We start from the raw sequence: 22,867 nt of genomic DNA, 5'->3' as shown, positions 1-22,867 counted from the left end.
GAGGCACATGAGATTTTTCCCAAGTTGAACAGCATAATTTAATTGAAAAAAAATCCCCACCCCCACCCACCTGAAAAAGCTCAATGGAGATACTTTTGGCACTTAATGATCTTTAATCTGTTGTATAAAGGGGAATCCCCTTGAATGGTGTGCTTTTGTGTTTGTGTTCACAGAGAGAATGATACTTTCTATTCAGAGTGGACACATGAATTCATTCAGCATAGGTAAATTAATCTGATATTTCATCAAAGAATTCACTCTTCTAAAGACAGGAAAAGACTGATTTTATAGCTGACTTACCTTATGTGTGACAGTAGCACACTTCGACACACCTGTGTCCTTTGTACTTGTATACAGCTGTGGTATTGTGAGAAAGGGCGTAGTCAGGTGTATCTGGGGAACAGGTGTTTTAAATAGTATTACCATTTCATCAGCGATCTTGGCTCTCAAATTTACAAAACAGTTTTTCAAGCTGAGGAAACTATTTGAGAACTTGATGGAATATATTAGTGATTTTATGGTTGCATCACCGATTTACTGATCCAGAATCATATTAACTTGAGATTTGTTTAAAAAATTATGTACCGTACATAATAATGAAAAAATCAATATGACAAAGGTTATCTGAAAAGTGCTCCATATATTACTGAATGCCTCCTTGGTCTAGTGAAAGGTCCAGGGTTCAATCCCTGGCTACGTCATACCAAAAGGCGTAAACAGGGACTGGTCGGTTTGGAGTCAGGACACTGTGTCTCAGTGGGTTATTCATGTTAAACTGCGGCATGGTATCTCAGTTGGTTAGCACTATAAACTCGGCATTAGTACATACATACATGCATGCACGTTGCTTTATAAGTGAAATAACCTTGAACGCGACGTTAAACCCCTGGTTTCGACTCACCTCACCATATGTTACTTTTAAAGTTTTATGGATTATTTGACGAAGCATATGAGGTACTTTTCTGGCTTAAGTTAAGTCCTACTAAAATCGCTGCTCATAGATAAGGTTGTACCAGATGCAACACATTGTGCTCCACATGTTTCATATGCGATAAATTGAGAACGGGTGCAAATGGTACTTGTTGTTACCCTGCCAGGCACTCGGCATTAGGTGGATAGAACAAGGACTGATCCACCCAGTTTGTATGCTGTGTCTGAGTTAGTAAGGGTTAAACTATTATGTTAAACTGTGGCATGGTATCTCAGTGGTCTAGCACTATAAATCGGGCAAAAGCTTGGACTAGTACAAACAGCCATACAAACAAACACATGTACATGCAAGTGTTGCCATCTGTACATATAACACCTGTAGGCCCTGTGAAGATCCGGGGTAGAATTAGTCTTCAGGAACTCATAATTGCCATGAAAGACGACTATGCTTGTCGTAAGAGGCGGCTAATGGGATTGGGCTCCCTGACGTGGTTGATGCATGTGATCGTATCCCAATTGCGTGGATCAATGCTCATGATGTCAGTCACTGGATAGTCTGGTCCAGACTTGATTATTTACAGACCGCTATCACATAGCTGGAATATTGCTGAGTGTGGCGTTAAACAAACAGACAAACAAACAAACACTATTATTATGATGTCTAACATGCTCTTTCTCATCTTCAGGGGCAACTATGAGTCGGTGTCCCGCCCGCCGTCGTACCCGGGCAAACTGAGTGTGGAATACCGTGCTGACGAGACAATACAGATACAGGATGATAGCGCCCTCTATCGCCAGTCTAAAAGCAGCCAATCACAAGCCAAAATGAGGCCGAGGCAGAGACGTGGGGAGAGTTTTAAGTAAGTTGTATAGTAATATTTTGCATATATCGTTAATCTTAATGTGTGAATGACTATCAAATGCCAGTTACAGCAAATTTCTAATCAGTTTCCATGATGTAAGGAATATATTTGCCATGTGCAGTCAAGTCTCGTTAATCTGACCCTCGTTAATCCGACAATCAGCTTTATCCGACACTAATGATGGGAACCGATTAAATCAGTACTATTTAGAGCTGTTAATCCGACAGTCTCGCAATCCGACTCAGACACACCTAATTTGCAACTAATTGCTGAAATCACTTATTAATCAGTCTCATTAGTCCGACACAGTGATCAGCATACTCCGTGGTCATCTGCCCGCAAGTACACAGCCCCATGTTTTAATGCGAGACGAGCCGGCGAGTAGCTGCATATTTCAACGTCTACAGAGATAAATATTTCCTTTTTCCTTTTTTTCATTACGTGTTTGAATCATGTTTGAATTGTTATCTATCGTTACCTATTGTGTAGTTGTCTGATTTTCGATCACAATCATTGATATTACCTAATTTTGTTTATCCAACATAATCATATGCAACTAACAATGTCGGATCCACGTGACTTGACTGTATACTTTTCGGGAGAAATGATACTCCTACCTTGAGTCTCTGAGAACATCGAGTGTCCTGTATAGTGTTGTTTTAGTCTTTGATACTCTAAATTGCATCACAGAATAAATTCTAGTTGTCAACAAAGGCAAACAAAATCAGTTAACAATTTGGTGTCAGCATGTGTGCTACTTTCACTCCATGCTCTATGGGCATTAATTTCATGTAGTTTGTGATTTGCATGAGAAATATGATATGTGTTGATTCAACTCAACATCAAATGAATATGTGGAGTTCACATCAAAGGTAGATAACTCCTGCCAGTCAGAGTGGCAGTGACAGCTACAACCAACTGGAAATGATGCGATTAAGAAATTGTTGTGTAACCTTTTGGATTATCTAAAACATGTATCCATGACTTTTCATGCTTCTGAGTTTGTACAAATCTCACACTTAGAGTGCAACACCATTAACGTCAATGCACTTTTATTGAATCACCATGTCTGATTTTTTTATTTGGGCTCATGGTAGTAAATATTTGTTAGAAAGCACTTACCATAAACAATGTCCTGAATAACAAGCAGTGTTGTTTACATTCCACAAAAGTATATGCTTCTTTCTTTGAGCCATGTGTGGCTTGTGCCTATGCACTTTTATCCATGTCTTTTTATCAGTGCACATTGACTTCAGCTGATGACAGTGTTTTATCATGCTTCTTTTTGATTGTTTTTTTAATGGTTATTTTCCACCTCATTCTGTTCTTGAATAATATTTCACATTGGTGGTAAAAGCAATTGTCAGTAAGGTCAAGGTCATCGGGAGGTGAAGTGAAGTGATAGTGGACTATTTGAAGTCATCTGTGTTAATGGGTTCTAGTAGCATCAGTTGTATCAAGTTGGTTGGTTGGTTTGTTGTTTTACGCCGCACTCAGCAATATTCCAGCTATATGAAGGCAGTCTGTAAATAATCGAGTCTGGACCAGACAATCCAGTGATTGATATCATGAGCATCAATCCACGCAATTTGAATCGATGACATGCATCAACCATGTCAGCGAGCCTGACCACCCGATCCCGTTAGTCGCCTTTTACGACAAGCATAGATGCCTTTTACGGCAAGCATGGGTTGCTGAAGACCTATTCTACCCCGGATCTTCACGGGTCAGTTGCATCAAGTAGATGCTGATGACCTGGGCCCACTTGCACAAAGCGATCTTAGCGCTAAGTTGATCTTAACTCCCATACTTTAGCATAGGCTTAGAATAGTCTTAGCGCTAAGATCGCTTTGTGCAAGTGGGCCCTGGTATTGGTGTTGTGTCACAGGGAATGTCATCTCTGTTGTGTCTTTCAATGTCATGGTAAGATTGAGAATGGAAAAATTCATTTGTGGGGAAACTGTTTACGTATATCATCATTGGAATGAAAAGTGATTTATCTTGTCTGTGTGTTCAGGTCACACAACAGCTTCCTGATCTCATGTTAATCAGCGTAGTCCTCAGAAAACAAGTCAGTCTGTGTCCTATCATGTATCTGGCGTGAGAAAAAACAGGTCCAGTTATCTTACCTCCATGACAGAATGTTAAGATCTGATTGGTGCATGTGATCTTGATAAAATACTACACATCCACCCATATACCCTGCCAAGAAGCAAACAACCTGCACGGGGATATCTGAGCATGACAATAACATGCACACCGATACCAAGCAAAAACCTCTACGCTGTTTACGAGTCAATCAAAGTCACATGACACAGCACATGTTAACCTCAGCTCAGTTGAACAGCTGTTTTCTATCTGTTTCCAATTTGTTTTCATTCATTTACAATAGTAGATACAGCTATCTTTTAAATTAATGGGTATTGGGGGATGATAAGGGCTACTGAGGGTGGATATGGAGCACTTTGTTGGCCTGGATGAGCTGGCATGTCACCCTTCGCAGGCTGTCATCACACCTAAAATCTTTCAGATTTTTTACAGACATCCTCTTCACTGCCGACTTATCTATGATTAGTTTCGAGGTAAACCCTATTGTCAGGTAAATGCATGTCACTGAATCATTTGGTCACATGTTTTCGGAAAGTCTAATCTTTGACTACCATATGCAAATTATTGTACATTTATTTGCTTTCATCTAGTCTGAAGTATGTTAAGCACCTTCTCCCTTTATGTTATAAGCTGGAGATATGCTTGGAACCACTATGAAGTCTGCATAGCAGTAAATCGTATGGTTATAATTCGGGGAAACTGAATATGAATATCTCGTCTTGTTTGTTTGTTTGTTGTTTAACACCGCACTCAGTAATATTCAAGCTATAATACAGCGGTCTGTAAATAATTGAGTCTGGACCAGACAATCCAGTGATTGACATCATGAGCATTGATTTACGCGAATGGGATACAATGACAAGCATCAACCAAGTCAGAGAGCCTGACCACCCGATCCTGTTAGTCGCCTCCTACGACAAGCATAGTCGCCATTTATGGCGTCTTGTACTAGTATTGTATCTATACACTAAGTATGGGAATTTGGTATGGTACAAATGCCTGTGGCTTGAGACAGTGATAGTGTCAAGAAGGTTGTTGACCTTTGGTTCATGAGAACAAGATAATGTAAAGTGGTAGTATATGTTGTATGACAGATGGTGCATCATTGAGCTGGCATTTGTGTACATGACAGCTTGTTCTTCCTGGTAGCCATTCTAGGGCTGATTGTATCGCAGGCTCTTCCTCCCCTGGTCCAGCGAACCATACCAAAGGTCATCAAGTGAACTGCGAAACAAAGCCGTTAAATAATGACAATATTTTTCAGTGGATATGGAGATATGAATCTTATTGATGTCGGATGATGTTCAAAAATATTCTGCATGTTCATCTGGTGTCAAATCTGTGAAAACGAAAGATAACATTATGTGAGTGTGTTTGTCAGCTGGGGCTGTCCGCCTTGTTGAGTCATCATACGCAGTAAGTGAATAGAGACTGATGGATGCGGACTCTGCTTGATGCCGCCAGGGTGAACCTGATGACCCTCATGACAGCTGTATGCCAGGTCATTAGATGTATATATTTTCCAAAATATCAACCATGTGTTTCTGCTTAAAGGTTTACATTTTAGTTCTAATTAATGGAGATTTTTTGTGAATGATGATTGGGAATAGCTTAAGCTTTGAACCTATTACCAGTGATAGAGCATATTTCATACGCCACTCGTGAAAATATTGTCTTTTCCCAAGTCTCTCGATGAGAGAAATATGAGATTTCACTCGACACATGGAATATCCTGTTTAATATATACTTAATGTTTTGTTGGCTTCCGGAAAATTACGTGTTTTTTTCATTCCAAATGTAAAACCTTGAAACGTAGATTCTTTCTACTCAACATGCAGGGATGTTTCACCACCCCTTGTAATTGCGACTTAAAAAGTACAGTGGTCCCTCGCTACAACGCTACCAATGGGGTCCAAATAATTGGTGGGCGTTATAGACGATGAGCCGTTTAACCGAGGCCGAGGCGGGGGAGCGCGCTCGGCAAATCTCAAATCATCAATATGTGTTTATCTCACGTCACGTCAAAATAGTATATATTTTTATGGACCTAGATCTACCTGGAATATCATTCATTTATTAAATCTGTCACATTTCACAATGTCTGAAATACGTATTCCATTTCAATTTATAATTTCCAATTTTAATTGTAGTTCCAAATTTGCAAAGACTTAAAAATATAAACAAAAGTAATAAAAAATAGCTTCGAGAACGCTGTTGGAAGCAAAGGAAGACTTGCTGGTCAAGTAACAAAAATGGTGCCTTGCGAAAGTAACAGTCTTGATTGACGATTTACATGAGAAATTTACAGTTTATAACAAAACATTTACAAGAGAATAGCAAACACACAGACATGATATTAACTCCATAAATGACCATCTGTCATTATTTTGCTTTGTCAATGTGGAACATTCTGTGTCAAGAATGTTTCTTAAAAATAGGACAGAAATAAAGTTATTTAAAACAAAAGTTTGTGTGTATGTCTTGGTGAGGTAGTAGGATCATTGCCAGCTCAATGAAGTGTTTCCTGAAACACATATGCCACCATTCCACTGCAGAGTGTTTAGAGTTACCCGCTCTTGTCTTGTATTGAGACCAAACACACTGTGTACAATTTTTTATGGTAAAAAATCCTTTTGTTATTGCCTCAGTCTGAGAAATAATTCACTGTGGAGACATACATGCATTGCATCCAATAATTAACATGAACATGTGTGTTTACTATAAATAGTTAGCTTTGTGAGCACATTACTCTACATGCTTTTCCATGTGACAATAAGTGGTGTTTACAAATTTGTTAACAGCAAATGACAGCATCAATATTTCTGATACTATCATGATTTGTGTTTTGTCAACAAAACATGTTTATTAATGAAGAATGTTCCTGAAATGTCGAACATGGAATAATTGCATTGACATAAAGAAAATATGTGAATGTCTTGTCAGGAATCTCATCTCACCTGTGTCATTGCAAGACATGCCTAAAATATGTTCCAGAAAATGTGCTTGTAGGCCAGAGCAATATTTTTTTTGAGAGTTTGTATTAAAGAAGTTAACCTCAAATATCATTGTTAGCTATTTTAGGGTTTGGTTTATTCCTCTTGGAATAATGAACCAAAAAATCTCCATAACAAGAAAATGAATATTTTGGCCGAAAACAATTCAAAACTTTGTGTTTGAATTATCTGCTCTATCTTTGAGTTGGGTTTAATGAACTATGGACTTTCGGCAATAGTTATGCAATGTGGCATACACACCATACCTTGATATTTTTACAGATACTTTACCTGTGAAGATCCGGGGTAGAATAGGTGTTCAGCAACCCATGCTTGCAGTAAAATGCTACTATGCTTGTCGTAAAAGGCGACTAACAGGATCGGGTGATCAGGCTCGCTGACTTGGTTGATGTATGTCATCGATCCCACATTGCGAAGATCAATGCTCATGATATCAATCACTGGATTGTCTGGTCCAGACTTGATAATTTACAGACCGCCTTCATATAGCTGGAATATTGCTGAGTTAAACAACAAACCAACCAACCAACAAATACTTTAATGTCCTCATTGAATGTTTCAACTATTGTACTTGTAAAACCACAACATAAACATGAATAATTCTTAGTGAAATTGGGTAAAAAATATGTTGAAAATTGCTTATTTAAAGCAAATTTACTTTGATATATAATAACCGATAAATTATCTGCCTTACAGCATGTACACAGATGTGTCTGAGAAAAACTAAATGCATCTTTTTCTAGTCGGGGCGGTCGGGTAGCCTAGTGGTTCAAGTGTTTGTTCGTCACGGCGAAGACCCGGGTTCGATTCCCTACATGGTACAATGTGTGAAGCCCATTTCTGGTGTCTCCTGCCATAATATGGAATATTGCTAAAAGCGGCGTAAAACCAAACTCACTCACTTTTTCTATTAATGAAAAGCTGCCCCTTCAGTTTAGAATATTATTAACCCCAGCTGAGCCCTTGCCTGTCCATCATCTTGTTACAATCACCTGTGGCCTCATTATCACCTCAGGTAGAAGCTAATTAATTCAGGTATGTGTAGTGTAAGCTGTGATTGACGTTCCGTGCTGTTCAGCGACACCGCTATTTTTGTTGGTGTTGGCGATTGTTGAGGTCCACTTGACATCTGCCACTCAAAGGTCAGCGGTCAGTTGCAGTGACCAGCGTATACTCTAGGAAGAGGGTATACAGTTTCATAGTGTATGATAGGCCTGGAAAATGGATAGAGCTTTGGTGTTGCCATGGGGTCTGCAGCTCCAAATGTTTTCAGTAGGACTCACTATTTAGGCAGAATATTTTTGCCAGTTAGCCTGACTTTACTTTTGTTTTATGAAATTTGTGTGTCTTATCAAATAGTAAATTTTTTCATAAGGGAAATATAGGGAACATGTGACAATGAATAATGTTTATTGCTGTGTTCAATAAAAGTGCCACTTATCAAGAAGATATGTCCGTGAACATGCTGAGTGAAATGGTAGTATACATTGTGTTCTCTTCATTGCCAAGCAATAGCACGTTATCTTCAGATACATAACCCCCGTGTGATTCTGGGTGAGGGTGAGGGTGAGGGGGGTGGTCACAAGCACCCATGTTTGTTATAAGAGATGACTAATGAGGATCAGTGTCAGTGACTTGGCTGATGAAGTAGATCGTTGCTCATGCTTTCAGCCAATGGTTTTGTCTGTCCAGACAATTATTTTCACCAATTGTGATGTTTTTTGGTTTTGTTTGTTGTTTAATGCTGCACTCAGAAATATGACAGCGGTCTGTAAATAACCAGACGATCCTGACATCATGAGCATCAATCTATGTAATTGGGATACGATTACCTGCATCAACCAATTCAAATTGTCTGACCACCCGATCCTGTTAGTCACTCTTATGACAAGCTTTGCTTACTGAAGATTAATTCTAACCGGATCTTCCTGAGGCTGTGTTGTAACTGGTATGTTGCTCAGTGTGGTGTTACTCTTTCTCAGGGGGCACGGGTGGCCCAGTCGTCAAGGCGCCGCGATTCGCTGTGCAGAGTTGCTTCCCTTGGGCACACCAGAAACCTATGATTGTGGGTTTGAATCCCGGTTCGCCCCGATTATGTTTCTAGGTTTGTCAGCAACATACCCGTGCTCGTGGGTTTCACCAAAGTGGTAAACGTCGAAGACCTGCATCACTTCGGGCTTTCCTCCCACATTAAGCTGACACGCCGTGATATAACTGGAATACAGTTAAAAGCGGCGATAAACCCAACTTACTCCCTCACTACTCTTTCTCATCTCAAGTACATACGAATCTCATATCTTAAACAATTGCCTAATCTCTAACTTAACAATAATCAAGGATTACTTCACTCATATGGTGAGAAGCATAATGAATTTTCACAGGGGTAACACCTAAAGTTGAACTAGTCCACAGCTCATTTTGGGGTAAGTGGTTCATGTTGATATCCAAATTTGGGCAGAATACAAACGGTCATTCCAGATTTTCCCTGGCAGAGTTGTCATTGTGCCCCACCTTTTTTTATGGGTTGGGGTATATAATCATGGCATGTACAGAAACTTGCAATCATGTTAGTCATGTGTACTCAGTAACCCTCAACTTGGAAGGAGCATCTCAAGCATACAAATTTGCTTGCTTTTCAACACTGCAAAAATATGCACCGTGACTTCTTACAGTGTCAGTTGAATATGACAACATCCTTCACCTTTTCATGACGATTTGGGGGATACACCCAACAAGATGCGTCCCCAATGACAATTTTTTTGTTTGTTAATGAATCTGCAAACAAAGCCATAAATAGCCGTATATATATATAGTGAAGTTGATACTATTGAATAGGTCGTCCTTTATCACTCATGATAGGCATGGGGTAAGGCCACAAGAAATCCGTTATTTGATTTTCATCCCAATTTTGTTGTTCTGGATGCATTTTATTTTATTTTATTTTTTTTCAAAGAAACTGATCTTGTCATCTGTGTACATTATCTGTTGACAGACGTAAGTGAGTGAGTATAGTTTTATGCCGCCTTTAGCAATATTCCAGCAATATCACGGTAGGGGACACCAGGAATGGGCTTCACACATAGTGTTGACGGATGTGATTCACATGAAACATGAGTGTTTGGTCAGACTACAGATTGTTCTTGTGATTAGGTGACCTAGCTTCTCTGAGAGTGTGGGTTCGAATTCCAGATGTGACTCCATCGAAAAAGGTACTAGAATTTATACTTAACTATAAAAGTGAAATCCCAAATATAATGTTTGTTACAGGCTATAGAGTATTTATTATGTTTAAAAGAAGGGGAATTTTGCGACAGGTACTGGGAGACAATAGGACATTGTGAGGCAGGGTGTTTGGTAGTGACGCAGCAGGATGGAAATCTAATAATTTATAATGGCCAAGGTTGATCCTAATGTCCATTATGGTAGATGGTATGAGAGTAGTCACAAGGTTTTCCTGTTCCAGGACATAATTACAGTACGAACAACACCGTACGGGATTTCAGGTATGTTATCTACCTGCCACACAGGTAAACACAGGTATTCAAGTGCTACCTGTGATGGACTGGTGAAGCAGGCAACATCGTGACTGGGATGGGTGACCCCTGACCTTGTGATGTAATGATACTGGGGTGTGAATGAAAGATACGAATATCAATTAGGCTCATATGTCAACATTTGCGCATAATATTTGTTCTTTGTAAACAGCTTCTACAAACAATATATTTACTTAGATACACTCATATTTTAGCTCATTTGATGCATGTTTTGGTTTGAAGGTCAAGATACGACCTTCACACTAGAATGTCAGTTTTTGGTGTTATGAATTTTTTTCTGATAGTAAATATATGTAGTATAAACACTGTTGTTTAAATAGCCTAAACAGGAATGTTTACATATGCAAGTTGATTTTTTTGTAGGATCTTTTTTCACCAAAGAAAATGTGTCAGTTTTAACAAAAATTTATTCTGAAATATCTGTCTCATAGTATTACATTTCTGAAATACCAGTGATTATATATTAAGAGTTTAGGTTTAGTGATTCTTTTTTTCTGAATAGTGAGTTAAAATGGCCTAAAACTTTGTTCTCAGGGAAGTATTTAAGTAACAAACTATTAATCTCTTCATGATCGGAAAATTATTACGACTGAAAAGATACTTAAAAAAGGGTCTTAAATTCTAAAGAACAAATAATTAATTGGTTGTCATCCGAAATTGAAGTGAGAAAATGCTGCATGGTTTGGTGCCAGTTTCCTGTCTAGGTCTAGAAATGGTAAATAGTGCCACATTGAAAAATGTGAACGGGAAGACAGCAATGTTTGAAGGACTTTAATCCCACAAGCTGGGACTGCCAGATGGCGAGAGCCTAGTTTCTTTATGACATTAATTTACCTTTAGGGACCAAACAGTTTTGTTTCTTATTTTGTTTCAGTGTGAGCTTAGGACAACACTTCAACATAGTTGGGAACAATTATTCTTTTCCTGAAAGATGTTAGAATAAGTTCGTTGTTTAAGGCTGCATTAAGCAATATTCCAGCTATTATGATAGGTGGTCTCTTAATAGTCAAGTCTGGGCCAGACAATCCAGTATTTTACATCATGAGTTTGATCTATGCAATTGGGTTACAATGATGTACATCAACCAAGTCAGCGTGTCTGGCCACCCGATCCTGTTAGTCGCCTCTTACAACAAGTATTGTCACGGGGTGAATATCCAATGGTCAGTCCCTGGCAGCTGAAATCGTGTGATATATGCTATAGTGCTGCTAGAATCAGCCACCTTGTGTTACCTTAGTTCCAGCTTTGTGACCTATGCTACCTTCTGACTGCTGGCTTTCATGAATCCCATCTCAACCATCTCTCCATCATGGAGATGATACTCCGTAAGATTCTCAGCGCAGGAATGTTTTTTCACAGATTTGATTCGATAAATTTGAATAGTTAACACCCTTTCCCTAACAATAACAACAATTTTCATAGAGTTGCCATGTAGAGCTGGTTGACTTAAGGATTTTGCTGACTATCTGCCCGACAGTATTTTCCTTGTGTAGTGGTTTGGGATGTTGACTTGTGGACTTACACAGTTGTGGTCAGACACACGTGGAGAGCCACAGTCACACTGGCCCTCTGTGTGACCAGATCCCTAGGGGCTGTTTGAACATGGCTGCCACAAGTGCTCAGTTCCTGTAGACTCATCCTACTTGGAAGTATTCCCCTTACAACTGATCACATGACGAGGAGAATGAGCTCCCCACTTAAGACTTAAATTCACAAGGCTATTCATGTTGATTTCAAGTAACTGAGGCTATTTGATGTGAAGGTTTAATTTTACTTTTCAAGGTTTTAAATTAATATGAGAGTCAGGGGTTCTTGTCATACCCCTAAATGTTAATTATTTTTTAGTGATCACTATATTCAAAATCTGTTACAGAAAACCTCAAGGATCCACTTCTTTGTTTTTGTTTACAAATTTAGTTTCCCTCTTATGCAATGTTTCAGACATTTTTAAGTCATAGTTTCGTATTAATTTTCAAAATATTATTCTGAGAAAATGTTCATTATCAGGTTAATAACTTTGACAGATGTATGTCAGACAATTAATCCAGCCAAAGTAATAAATGTCACTGATCGGTAACTTATTGCATGAGGAACTTCCTACACACCTCTGACCCTGCTCCCCTATTACTGAGACAGTGGACTCACCCACAGCATTAACTAATAGGAGATAAAATGGTTCAGCTAATCCTCGGGTAAAGGAGTCTGTTTAGGCTGATCCAGCCAACAGTGGGAGTTACTCAACCACCTGAGAGGGTTACGAGCTGTATCGCCCAGAGGGAAATACGACACACTGGGGAATAACACTCTTATCACCTGGTGAGCCGACCAATAAGAGGACAGACAGGTCTACGGTGACCAGTCCCACTGGAATGTTATACTGACCACAAACCAACACAGACGTTCTGTTTTCTGCCACTGGATATTTACTTGGATAAACTTGTGAACAGTATGAGACAAAGGAGTTGATGTAAGTTCTCCCTTTATCTTCCAATGCAGTAATTACTGTGCCTATAAACCATTAAAATGTGGCAGTGTATCATGGCCCTCCTTTAGACAGTTGCCATTAAACGGCCCCCTTCATAGTGACTTGAAGGCAAGTATGTGGGGTGAAGGGGTATTTTTCTTTGACATAATTCTTATTTATTTGATGTATTTTCCTATAATAGGAAAATGCCTTATCTCTATATTGTATAATTCTCAGGGAGCTGAGTATGCAATTTGAATACGTATTGATCTCTAGAATGTTAGTAATGTCATCAGCTTTTATGAACTGTCTATTATTATTATCATCATCATCATCATCATCATCACTGTGTTATTTTGAACCTGTCAACTCTTACAATATATCAGCTTTTTTTATCATCAATAGGTTTCAATATTTGTATGTCACTGTATTTGTTATGAAGTGGTATAAGGTAGATAATGAAAAGAAATCGAGATAATTATTCATTATATACAAAACAAATTGAACTTTTTTGTAATGCGTTAGTCAGCCAAGCTTAACCCATTAAGTGGAACCATTATTCCCCTGAAATTTAATATTCATGGTGAGGGACATTCACTCTATAATGCCCTAATATGTCCATCATTAACCTATCACAATAGGTCATGTCGAGAAATAACCCATGACTCCGGCCTCCCCCGACTCCCTAGGTTACCATGGTAATTAAACTCATCCCAGTGCTCTGTCCCCTCTTCATAAATGATTAAATAGTGTATTAGAGTGAGGGATGTGGCGCTTACGCTGTAGCCATACTGTGAGGGAAGGATAATGGTTACACAATGGCAGCGTGTGATACGGGTACATACTGGCCCGTCAGGGAGGATGTCTGGCTGAATGAGGTCCAGCGAGGTGTGATTTGCTCTGCTTGAGCTCCAGTGATACATGGTATAGGTATTCCAAAGATGTTGTGATTTATCAGTGTAGCTGGTGTAAGTGTGTGTATATTGAATATTGTCAATGGCCCATGGCAAGCTAATGCAGTAAGTCTTTTGTAGGGATGTTGTGTGTCGGGCTGACAGCTTCATCCGTTTCTGAGCATTAATAAGCACTTATCGAAGACTCCCGAGTTGAGGAATGTGTCCTTTGTGTGGTACACCTTTACATTTGTGTCGATATTATGTGTTAAATTTGGGGTGGATATATCAAGATAAGATTAGATAAGATAAGACTTCAGTTTCATCACGATTGTCATCCTTGATCTGTCAGCAACATGCCTGTCCTCTGGGGTTTTACCGAACTGGTAAACCAGACATGGTGTGATATAACTGGAAAACTCACTCATCCACTCACTCACTCACTCACTCACTCACCCACTCTCCCACCACTCACTCACTCACCCACTCTCCCTCTCACTCACTCACTCACAAACTCTCCCACCCACTCACCCACTCTCCCACCACTCACTCACTCACCCACTCTCCCACTCACTCACTCACTCACAAACTCTCCCACTCACTCACTCACTCACAAACTCTCCCACTCACTCACTCACTCACTCAAAACTTAAAGTGGTTTGTTCTGTATAAAAGTAGAGGCATAAAATGGATATCATATTAGGAACAAAATCTTCAGCATTTCCAGTATACGGAGCTTCCTGTGCAGGGAATGTGTTCAGTTCTGTCTGCCTGAAGTGCAAGTATCAGATGATGCTGTGAGCTGTGTAGCAGTGACTATACTTGATATAGTAAGCACATTCCTGAGTGACCAACCATTCTCCTTAAACAATGCCCTGAAGACATGAGTGACCCCTGCTTGGCCATAAACCATGGATAAAGTGGGTCAGTGTGGGAGGGGGAGGGGGGAGGGGGAGATGGGGCTGCTTGTGGGTGGGGTTGGGGAAAGGTGTGTGAGTGATAATGGGGCTTATGGATCAGTTATTAAAGGGACACTGGAACTATTGTGTATGTGGTTGGTGGGGGAGATTGTGCTTCTTACACCTCTGAATATTCATTTTGATAATCAGAGCTATCACATGGGTTATTATTGTGTATTGTAATCGTTTGGCATCTGCTCACGGCTGATATGAAGAGGCAGGGCCTAGTTACTGAGATGGTTTATATGCATAGGAATAACATGAACAACAACAAGAGAAGAGGAAGGGGACTACTTGTGGGTGGGTCAGCAAAACGGAAAGGAGTAGGGACTTGAAATAGGGTGTTTGGAGGTTGGCCAGTGAGAGGGGATCTGAAATAGGGTCGTTGTAGGTGGGCCAGTGAGAGGGGATCTGAAATAGGGTGTTTGGAGGTTGGCCAGTGAGAGGGGATCTGAAATAGGGTCGTTGCAGATGGGCCAGTGAGAGGGGATCTGAAATAGGGTGTTTGGAGGTGGGCCAGTGAGAGGGGATCTGAAATAGGGTCGTTGTAGGTGGGCCAGTGAGGGGGGATCTGAAATAGGGTCGTTGTAGGTGGGTCAGTGGTGGATGACATCAGTTTCATAATCCATTCACAATGAAATATTTTTAATTTTTTTCAATTTCTGTTAAAGTGAGCTCCTGTTGCCAACAATGTGTTGGTAGTTTTGAAAGTTGATTTGACAAATGCATCAGTTACTCTATAATGTTGTGATGGTTCTGACAACTAGGCTCTGTGTGGGTCAAAGGTCACCTGGAGGTGCAGTGTGGGTAGTCAGTGATCTACTGCTGTGCTAATTAGAGGGAGAACATCACCCAGTCCAGGAGGCCGACTGATTTGCAAGGATCAGTAGACACGTTAATTGGATCTCAAAGTTAAATGTTTGGGCAAACTCATTAAAACATTAGGACTTCCTCATCCATGTGGAATTTCATTGTCGTCGAAATTTGAACGTCTAACAGAAAACATGCCATCTGTTGTCAATAGGAAGTAGAAACCTCTCTCTTGTTTTCATAATAGTTGATCACACATCACTACGCAAGACTATGTACAGTTACGAGTGTCCCTGTGTTTTTCTATGCTATCGGGTGACAAATTGCCTTGACTGGTGTGTCTTTGGTGGGATGACAGGAAGGAGATAAGGAGAGCTAACTGAAGTTTGTTAACCAAGAATTGTTGCCCAGGGGTCAGTGTTGCCTGGCAGTAGAAGCACGGTCAGCATTCTCATCAACAGGTGCCCCATGACGTCAGTGTTAGCTAACGGGTGATCAGTGTACGGGTTGTAATGCATCTCAACATCTTTGAGTAAGTACTGGTAACTGTGTGAGGTGTTTGCGTTTGATAAGTCATGTTATTTATAATAGAGTTTGTCAGATGTTCTGTGATGTTTTAATTATGAGGTTATTGGTGTGTAACCTGCAGTGAGAGTGTGGGGGGTGGTGTCATCATTAATTATTTTGTTGGAAATGAAACATTTAGTCAATGAAAACTACATAGATATTGACAGGAAAATTGATAATTGTGTTTTCACTGTGTGGTATATGTTATATAGACTTGCACAGGTCTCTAAGGCAATGATTGTAAGTTTCAATAATAATTTCTAGAATGTGTAAATAATAAGAACATGTTGTCCCTATAAGAGACTGGAGTCATTACTGTCCACATACCTAGACTTGCCTGTTGGGAGGATAGAATTACTTCACATCCATTGACTTTTCCTTTTTGGATGGGTGGCAGGAAGGTTACAGGGGTTTGTTTTATAGAGGGTTGGAGGTGGGGGTGGGAGGGATTGGTGATCAAAGAGATTCTTCAATTTGGATGTAGTTTGAGCATACGGTGGGATGTGGGATGATGTTCTGGAATTAGGAATATGCATGAGACATCTCCTAATGTGCCTGATAACAACATGGGGTAGAACAGAATAGGAGATGACCGTCAAGATAAGGGTAGACATTAGGGTAGCAGGAGAGTTGCCCTTTTGGATGTGATGGGACAGTAGATAGGGCAGGGTCCAGGAGTGAGTGAGAATGGTTTTACGCTGCTTTTAGCAATATTCCAGCAATATCACGTTGGGGAACACCAGAAATGGGCTTCACACATTGTATCCTTGTGGGGAATCGAACCCGGGCCTTCGGCGTGATGAGCGAACACTTTCACCACTAGGCTACCCACCGCCCCTCAGGGTCTAGTAGGTGGGTAGATATTGGGGTTGGGAAGGGGTAACAGAAGAATTATTAGCTCTTGGGTTGTGATTGGACAGTACACCTTGAACAGAGTAGATTACACAGGGTCCAGGATGTGGATAGATATTTGAGTTATTGAAGAGAAGCTGGAGACTTGTCAGCCCTAAGGAATGTGAAGGGACAGTATAGACTAAAGCTTAGTCTCTGAAAATATATAATTTTGATAGAAACAATTCACTTCATTTAAATAGAAAAGGAGCCCATGAACCTGAGGAAAATCTAGACTTGCTTTTGCATTACAGAAAGGGCTGGTGGAAGGGAAAATAATGGCACAGTAAGGGTGTAGGCAGAGTGAGTTTAGACTTTGTGAGATAGACGCACACAAAAGCAAAGACTTATCATCATGATAACCAATAAGGTGTTTCCTCAAGCAGAAAATGAAGATCCTTTGTGGGCGAGGCTATGAATGGTTAAAGGTTTTTAAAAAAATCATCTTGATTGAAATTTAGATTGAAATGCGATACATTTTTTTAATGAGCTAGTGTATGCATTACTGTGACAGGATTACGCGAGATAGGAAAAAATGATTCGGCCAATGATTCTCCCTCATATAAATTCTTTGGGACAAATCCTTATCTCAAACTTTTCAGTGCATTGAAATCTGTCTTTTATCTTGAGGGGTTTCATGTTTCTGTCTAATGTAGGTGTTTCCTCATCAGTCAACAAAGCTTACCTGCAGACAGGTCGACAGCAGCGGCCTGTCAGGTAGAATGGCAGCGGTAATAGAAACTATCCATGCTGGCTGAAGAGTTGGAAGTGATGTTCATGTAAATACTTAGCCTTGTGACACTCACTTGTCTGCAGCTATAATGTTTTATGAGAGTTCCTTGATTGTTCAGGAGCTTAGGTAAGCATTGATATACCTGCCACTTTCTTGTTAGGTGACGTGAAATTGGGTTTAACGTTGCGTCCAAGATTATTGCACTTATGTAGCGATGTTCAGTATACTGACTCCGAGCCAACCAGTCCTTGTTTTAGCCCCTAAATGCCAAGCGTCAGACAGAGCAACAACAAGTACCATCTTTTTATGTCTTTTGGTATGGAGCGGGCGGGGATCGAACCCCGGACCTTCTGCTTTCCGGGCGGACGCTCTGCCACTAGCCACGGAGGCGATCTCACTTCCTTATGAAGTAGGGTAAGGTGGTCAACGGCGTTAGCTTGTCATGCTGATAACCCATGTTTAATTCCTCAGATGGGTACTGTGTGTTATGCATGGTTGATATCACTGGATTGGTTTGTTTGTTGTTTAACGCCGCACTCAGCAATATTCGAGCTTGGTGGTCTGTAGATAATTGAGTCTGGACCAGATAAACCAGTGATTGATATCATGAGCATCGATCCACGCAATTGGGATCGCCTCTTACGAAAAGCATATTGATATCATTGGATGGTATCCTTAATATTGTACTTTAAAATTATTTTACCCATACCCATAATTTTTATCACTTTCTTATTTCCATGTTTTCAATATGTGGCATTATGATGAGGTTGGTTTTGCTCAGTACCAAAGGTGGTCAAATATAAAATAGTTGAAGTCTATCCCTGCACTTATTATTGTATTGTAGGTATGGCATATATATATGTGATGCTGAAATCACAGGGAAGTTGCAAACAAGAAACATCTTTGATTTTATCCTTCTCACACTTTATTTAATGTCATATTTGTGTTATGGTGGTACTAATTGCAAGCAAAAACACCAAATATGGCTGTGGTCACATGACCATAAACACTAAAATATTTCAGTTATTGCGTTAGTAATGTAAAACACTTTTCGGCATAAATTACTTTGCTCGAAGTGAAACATTTAATCAATAAAAACTACATACATATAGAAAGTACACGTCGTTTCCTTTTCACAGTATTTCACTGTTACATTTAATAGTCTTTTTATGACCCACTTCGTTTCTCTGTTTGAATGTGTCACACCTGATCAACATGTTAACATACATGTAATGTCTATGTATCCAGACGATACCTACCTGCATGACATACCTGTAAATATTCCAAGAAAAAATAGTTCGGGATCATGAATATTTCGAGTGATACTTTCATGAAATTGTTTGCTCAGCCTCCACTACAAAAATATGCCCCCCCCCCCCCCCACACAACTTTTTTGGTTTGGTATATTTACAGGTATGTCATGCAGGTAGGTATCGTCAGGATCCCTTTATCCCTTATTTTTTGTTTAATATATATTGTGACGAGGTTAATCTTATGATATAGCACAAGGAAGACTCATCATCTGCCTTAGGGGTATTTGTTGGTAGGACTAATATTAAAATTGAAATAATCTGAATTATGATATTTGGAGTCTTTCTTTTAAAATAAGTCTTTTGAATTTGTATTTTAAATAGTATAAACAAGGCTGAGAGTATGTAAGTTATTTAGACATACCTTTCCTCTTATGTGGGATTAACCTTTAGTAGTTTGTCAGCGCTAGTATATTCACTTGATTAATTGTGGTCAGTTTGGCCTGGGGGTAGAGGTGTGTTAGGGAACATTATGATAGGTGGGACAGTCTGGTAATCTTTATCATTGTCCTCTGGCTTTTGACAAAGCTGTTCTGGCCTTGCTGGATTATTCCATTAGTGGTGGATAGTACTTAGGGAAGTAGCTTGCATTTAGTCATTGTATGAATAGTCACACATGTAACATTAGTACATAGGTAAGTAGTATTTACTACTATCAGCAGATTCAGGCAGGCAATAACTGGTATGAACCTGCACCTACTTTGTGGTTCTTGAGAGCAGCCAATTTCTTAGAAGAGAGCTGAGATAAAGTTAACCTGATAAAGTTATGTAATTGATAACAAGTCTGTTGTTAACAATAGGTTCTCAAGGTTAAACCAAGGATGTATTTTTTTAATGTTTTTTAGGACACCTTTGTATTTTGTGACTTTGTTGTAGTTTTTCACATATTTGAAAAAGAGCGGTAGGATATATATTACATTGTATCAAATTAACACACAATAAATTCAAATGTTTGAATAAGGGTTGAATCATATTTGTTTATTCAATAAATAGTTTTGTTTTAAGAGAGATATTTATTTATGTCAACTTCTTTATTATGAGGAACACAATGAGGAACACAATGTTTCGGAAGTATATGCTTCCTCATTCGTCACCTAATGAAGTATCTCTCTTATGTGTATTCTATTCAACCTGTAATTATGATGCTAATATGATTTTTAATGGTATTTAAATGGGGATACAAAAATATTTGTTGAATTATTTTCAATATTGTAACCGTTATGTGTTTTATGTTAGGAAGGATTTTATTGTTGGCACTCATCTTGCTTCAGGGACTTAATTTGTGTGTGTATATTGGCCATTATAGCTGTCAGTGAAGTGAATTATCTGGTGTGGTTGTTGATAGACCTGTCAGTTCACACAAGCAGGTCAGACCAAGTCCTTGAATGGGGCTTATAGATAAGAGGACCGGGATAGAATATCAGGCTTTGAAATTCACTGACTGCATGTGCCAGATTATCAACTGAGCTTGGTCTTCTTGGCACTGGAACCACATGGGGATTTTGGGGTCAGATTGGGTCTCCAGCTACCTAGGCTTGTCATAAGAGCTGACTAAAACGGGGATTAGGTGTCATAAGGTGGGACCTGGCTGATGGTGTATCATCGTATCCCTCTTGGATGGATTGTTGCTCATACTATTGATCACCTGATTGCCTGGCACAGACATGGTTATCTCCAACCTTGTGAGACAGGGCTGGAATATTGCAGACTACTAAGCTGAATAACATTCATTTTCTCACTGTCTGAGACCTGCATCACTTCGGGTTTTCCTCCTGCATCAAGCTGACACGCCCTGATATAACTGGAATACTGTTCAAAGCAGCGTTAAACCCAACTCAATCTCTCTCCTGGCAGAGTAAGTATGTGTGTTTTGACATAGTCTAAGTACCATGTAGTAATAAAAGAAAATTGTTGCAGACAGTTACATTTATCAAAATAAAATGAAATTAAAAACCATTTCGTAGAAGATTAATTGCAGGCATAGGAGTTATTTTCAAGCTGTTTTGGGTAAGAAAGCAAGAATTGTCAAAGTTTAGAATATTTTGAAAACAGTACCTACAAACTTGTTAAATAATTGTTTAAATCATGAGAAATAACACCTTCATGGTATTGGTGGGTTATATGTACTGAACAAAAAAGTTAGGATCAGGAATAATTTGGGGGATATTGACAATTTTATATGCAATATCCTCAAAAATATTCATGATTCTAACTTTGTTTGTTCAGTATATATACTGATATGTTGAAGTGTGTATGTCTGACATGGCGATATATTTATAGTATCATGGCTGGTCAGGAGTGTCATGTCTGTTCATATCATCATACTTAAGTGTATAATGGAGTTTTTCTGTTTATGTTAATTATTACCCAAGTACAGTGAAATTGCTGGAAATCTAATAACAACTTTAGCTGCAGGAAACATATATAAGGAGAAAGGCTGTGTAATTCATAAAATGGTGAAGAGTTTACAATTTTAGATTTATATATGAAAAAAACATGTGCCCCTACTAACAACTTAGATAACTCAACAGCTTTTATGTGAAATGAAGGTATAGACTGTTATGTGAATTAGGGCACAGTGCTGTGTAGTTTAATGTTTAATCTTTTACCATTTTTTGCACGTGTGTTTGTTTAAATGTTACTGAATGAGAGTGTCATGGACTCCAGACTGGATTACTTGACAAGGAAGTTCAAAATGCCCTGTTTCTGATTGTTGAAAGAAGAATCTTATCTCTCCTGAGAAAGAGGATGTAGACAGTGTGTGTATTTGTGTATGTAGTGTTCTATTTGTATGAAAACCGTGGTTGAGTCCTAAGAAATTCCCAGAAATGTAACAGTGTCTATAAGTACTCAGTGTTTGACACACTTGTAAGTGTTGGTATTTCTTTGGTATTGGAGACAGCAAAACCAGTGTGGCAGGTGATGATTTACTGTTCCGAGGTTGTGACCTTTTATGTCAGCTTCAGAATATAGGACACGCGTGGTCCGGGCATCCTCATTCCAGGGCTTTATGGCCAGGTACGCAGGGAGTATTCTGGTGCGTGATGTAAGCTTGCTTTGGCACATTCTGGAAACATAAATTGTAGGTTGTATATTTCCACAGTTGTGATTATAATGATGTGTGATGATGATGATGATGATGTGATTATAATGATGTGTGATGATGATGATGATGATGATGTGATTATAATGATGTGTGATGATGATGATGATGATGATGATAATAATAATAATATGTAAATAATAATAATAATAATAATAATAATAATAATATGTAAATAATAATAATAATTTGTAAATAATAATAATAATAATTAGTAAATAATAATAATAATAATAATAATAATAATATATTTCCACAGGACTCAGGGGCATGCTCAAAGCGCTATTATTTCCAAATTAAGCTACATTATAACTTGTCGTTTCCTTCTTCATGATTATGTTTGTTTTACATACCGGTAAGTAAGTCAACATTGCGAGAATTAAATCAGACAAAGGGATAGTCTGATATCTGGACTAATTAGCCAGCCCAAATGAAATAAAGGGTTATTTATGTCAAGGATATATATGGTAATGTTCTAATAAATATGTTCAAAAGAAATGGAAATCTGATAAAATTGTTAATACAATTATGAAAGTGATATTATTTATTTGTGAGGAAAATGCATAGAATGATTCTGTTGGAGGGGAGATTGAGGGATATATCTGCCATTTTCTGCTACATCACCATGGGCTGTATTTTGAGGAGGGAGAGACTTGTACAACCTTCG

At 39.0% G+C, this 22,867-nt stretch overlaps 1 protein-coding gene across 4 annotated transcripts in view; it reads left to right on the top strand.

Moving 5' to 3' along the window:
* LOC124149634 (serine-rich adhesin for platelets-like) overlaps positions 1-22,867 on the top strand; it is a 230,381-nt gene that overhangs the window by 121,474 nt on the left and 86,040 nt on the right. For 3 of the 4 annotated variants that reach the window (XM_046521359.2, XM_046521360.2, XM_046521361.2), the window contains one exon: positions 1,617-1,790. In XM_046521359.2, coding sequence (XP_046377315.2) covers positions 1,617-1,790 — 174 coding nt within the window. Of the gene's footprint in view, positions 1-1,616; positions 1,791-16,093; positions 16,129-22,867 lie in introns of those variants that run through there. The other variant, XM_046521362.2, reaches the window with a different exon arrangement.

This window comes from Haliotis rufescens, unplaced genomic scaffold (assembly GCF_023055435.1).
Source record: "Haliotis rufescens isolate VD_foot unplaced genomic scaffold, xgHalRufe1.0.p SCAF_7, whole genome shotgun sequence".
Classification (NCBI taxonomy): domain Eukaryota; kingdom Metazoa; phylum Mollusca; class Gastropoda; order Lepetellida; family Haliotidae; genus Haliotis; species Haliotis rufescens.
This window is presented reverse-complemented; position numbering and strand designations above follow the sequence as displayed.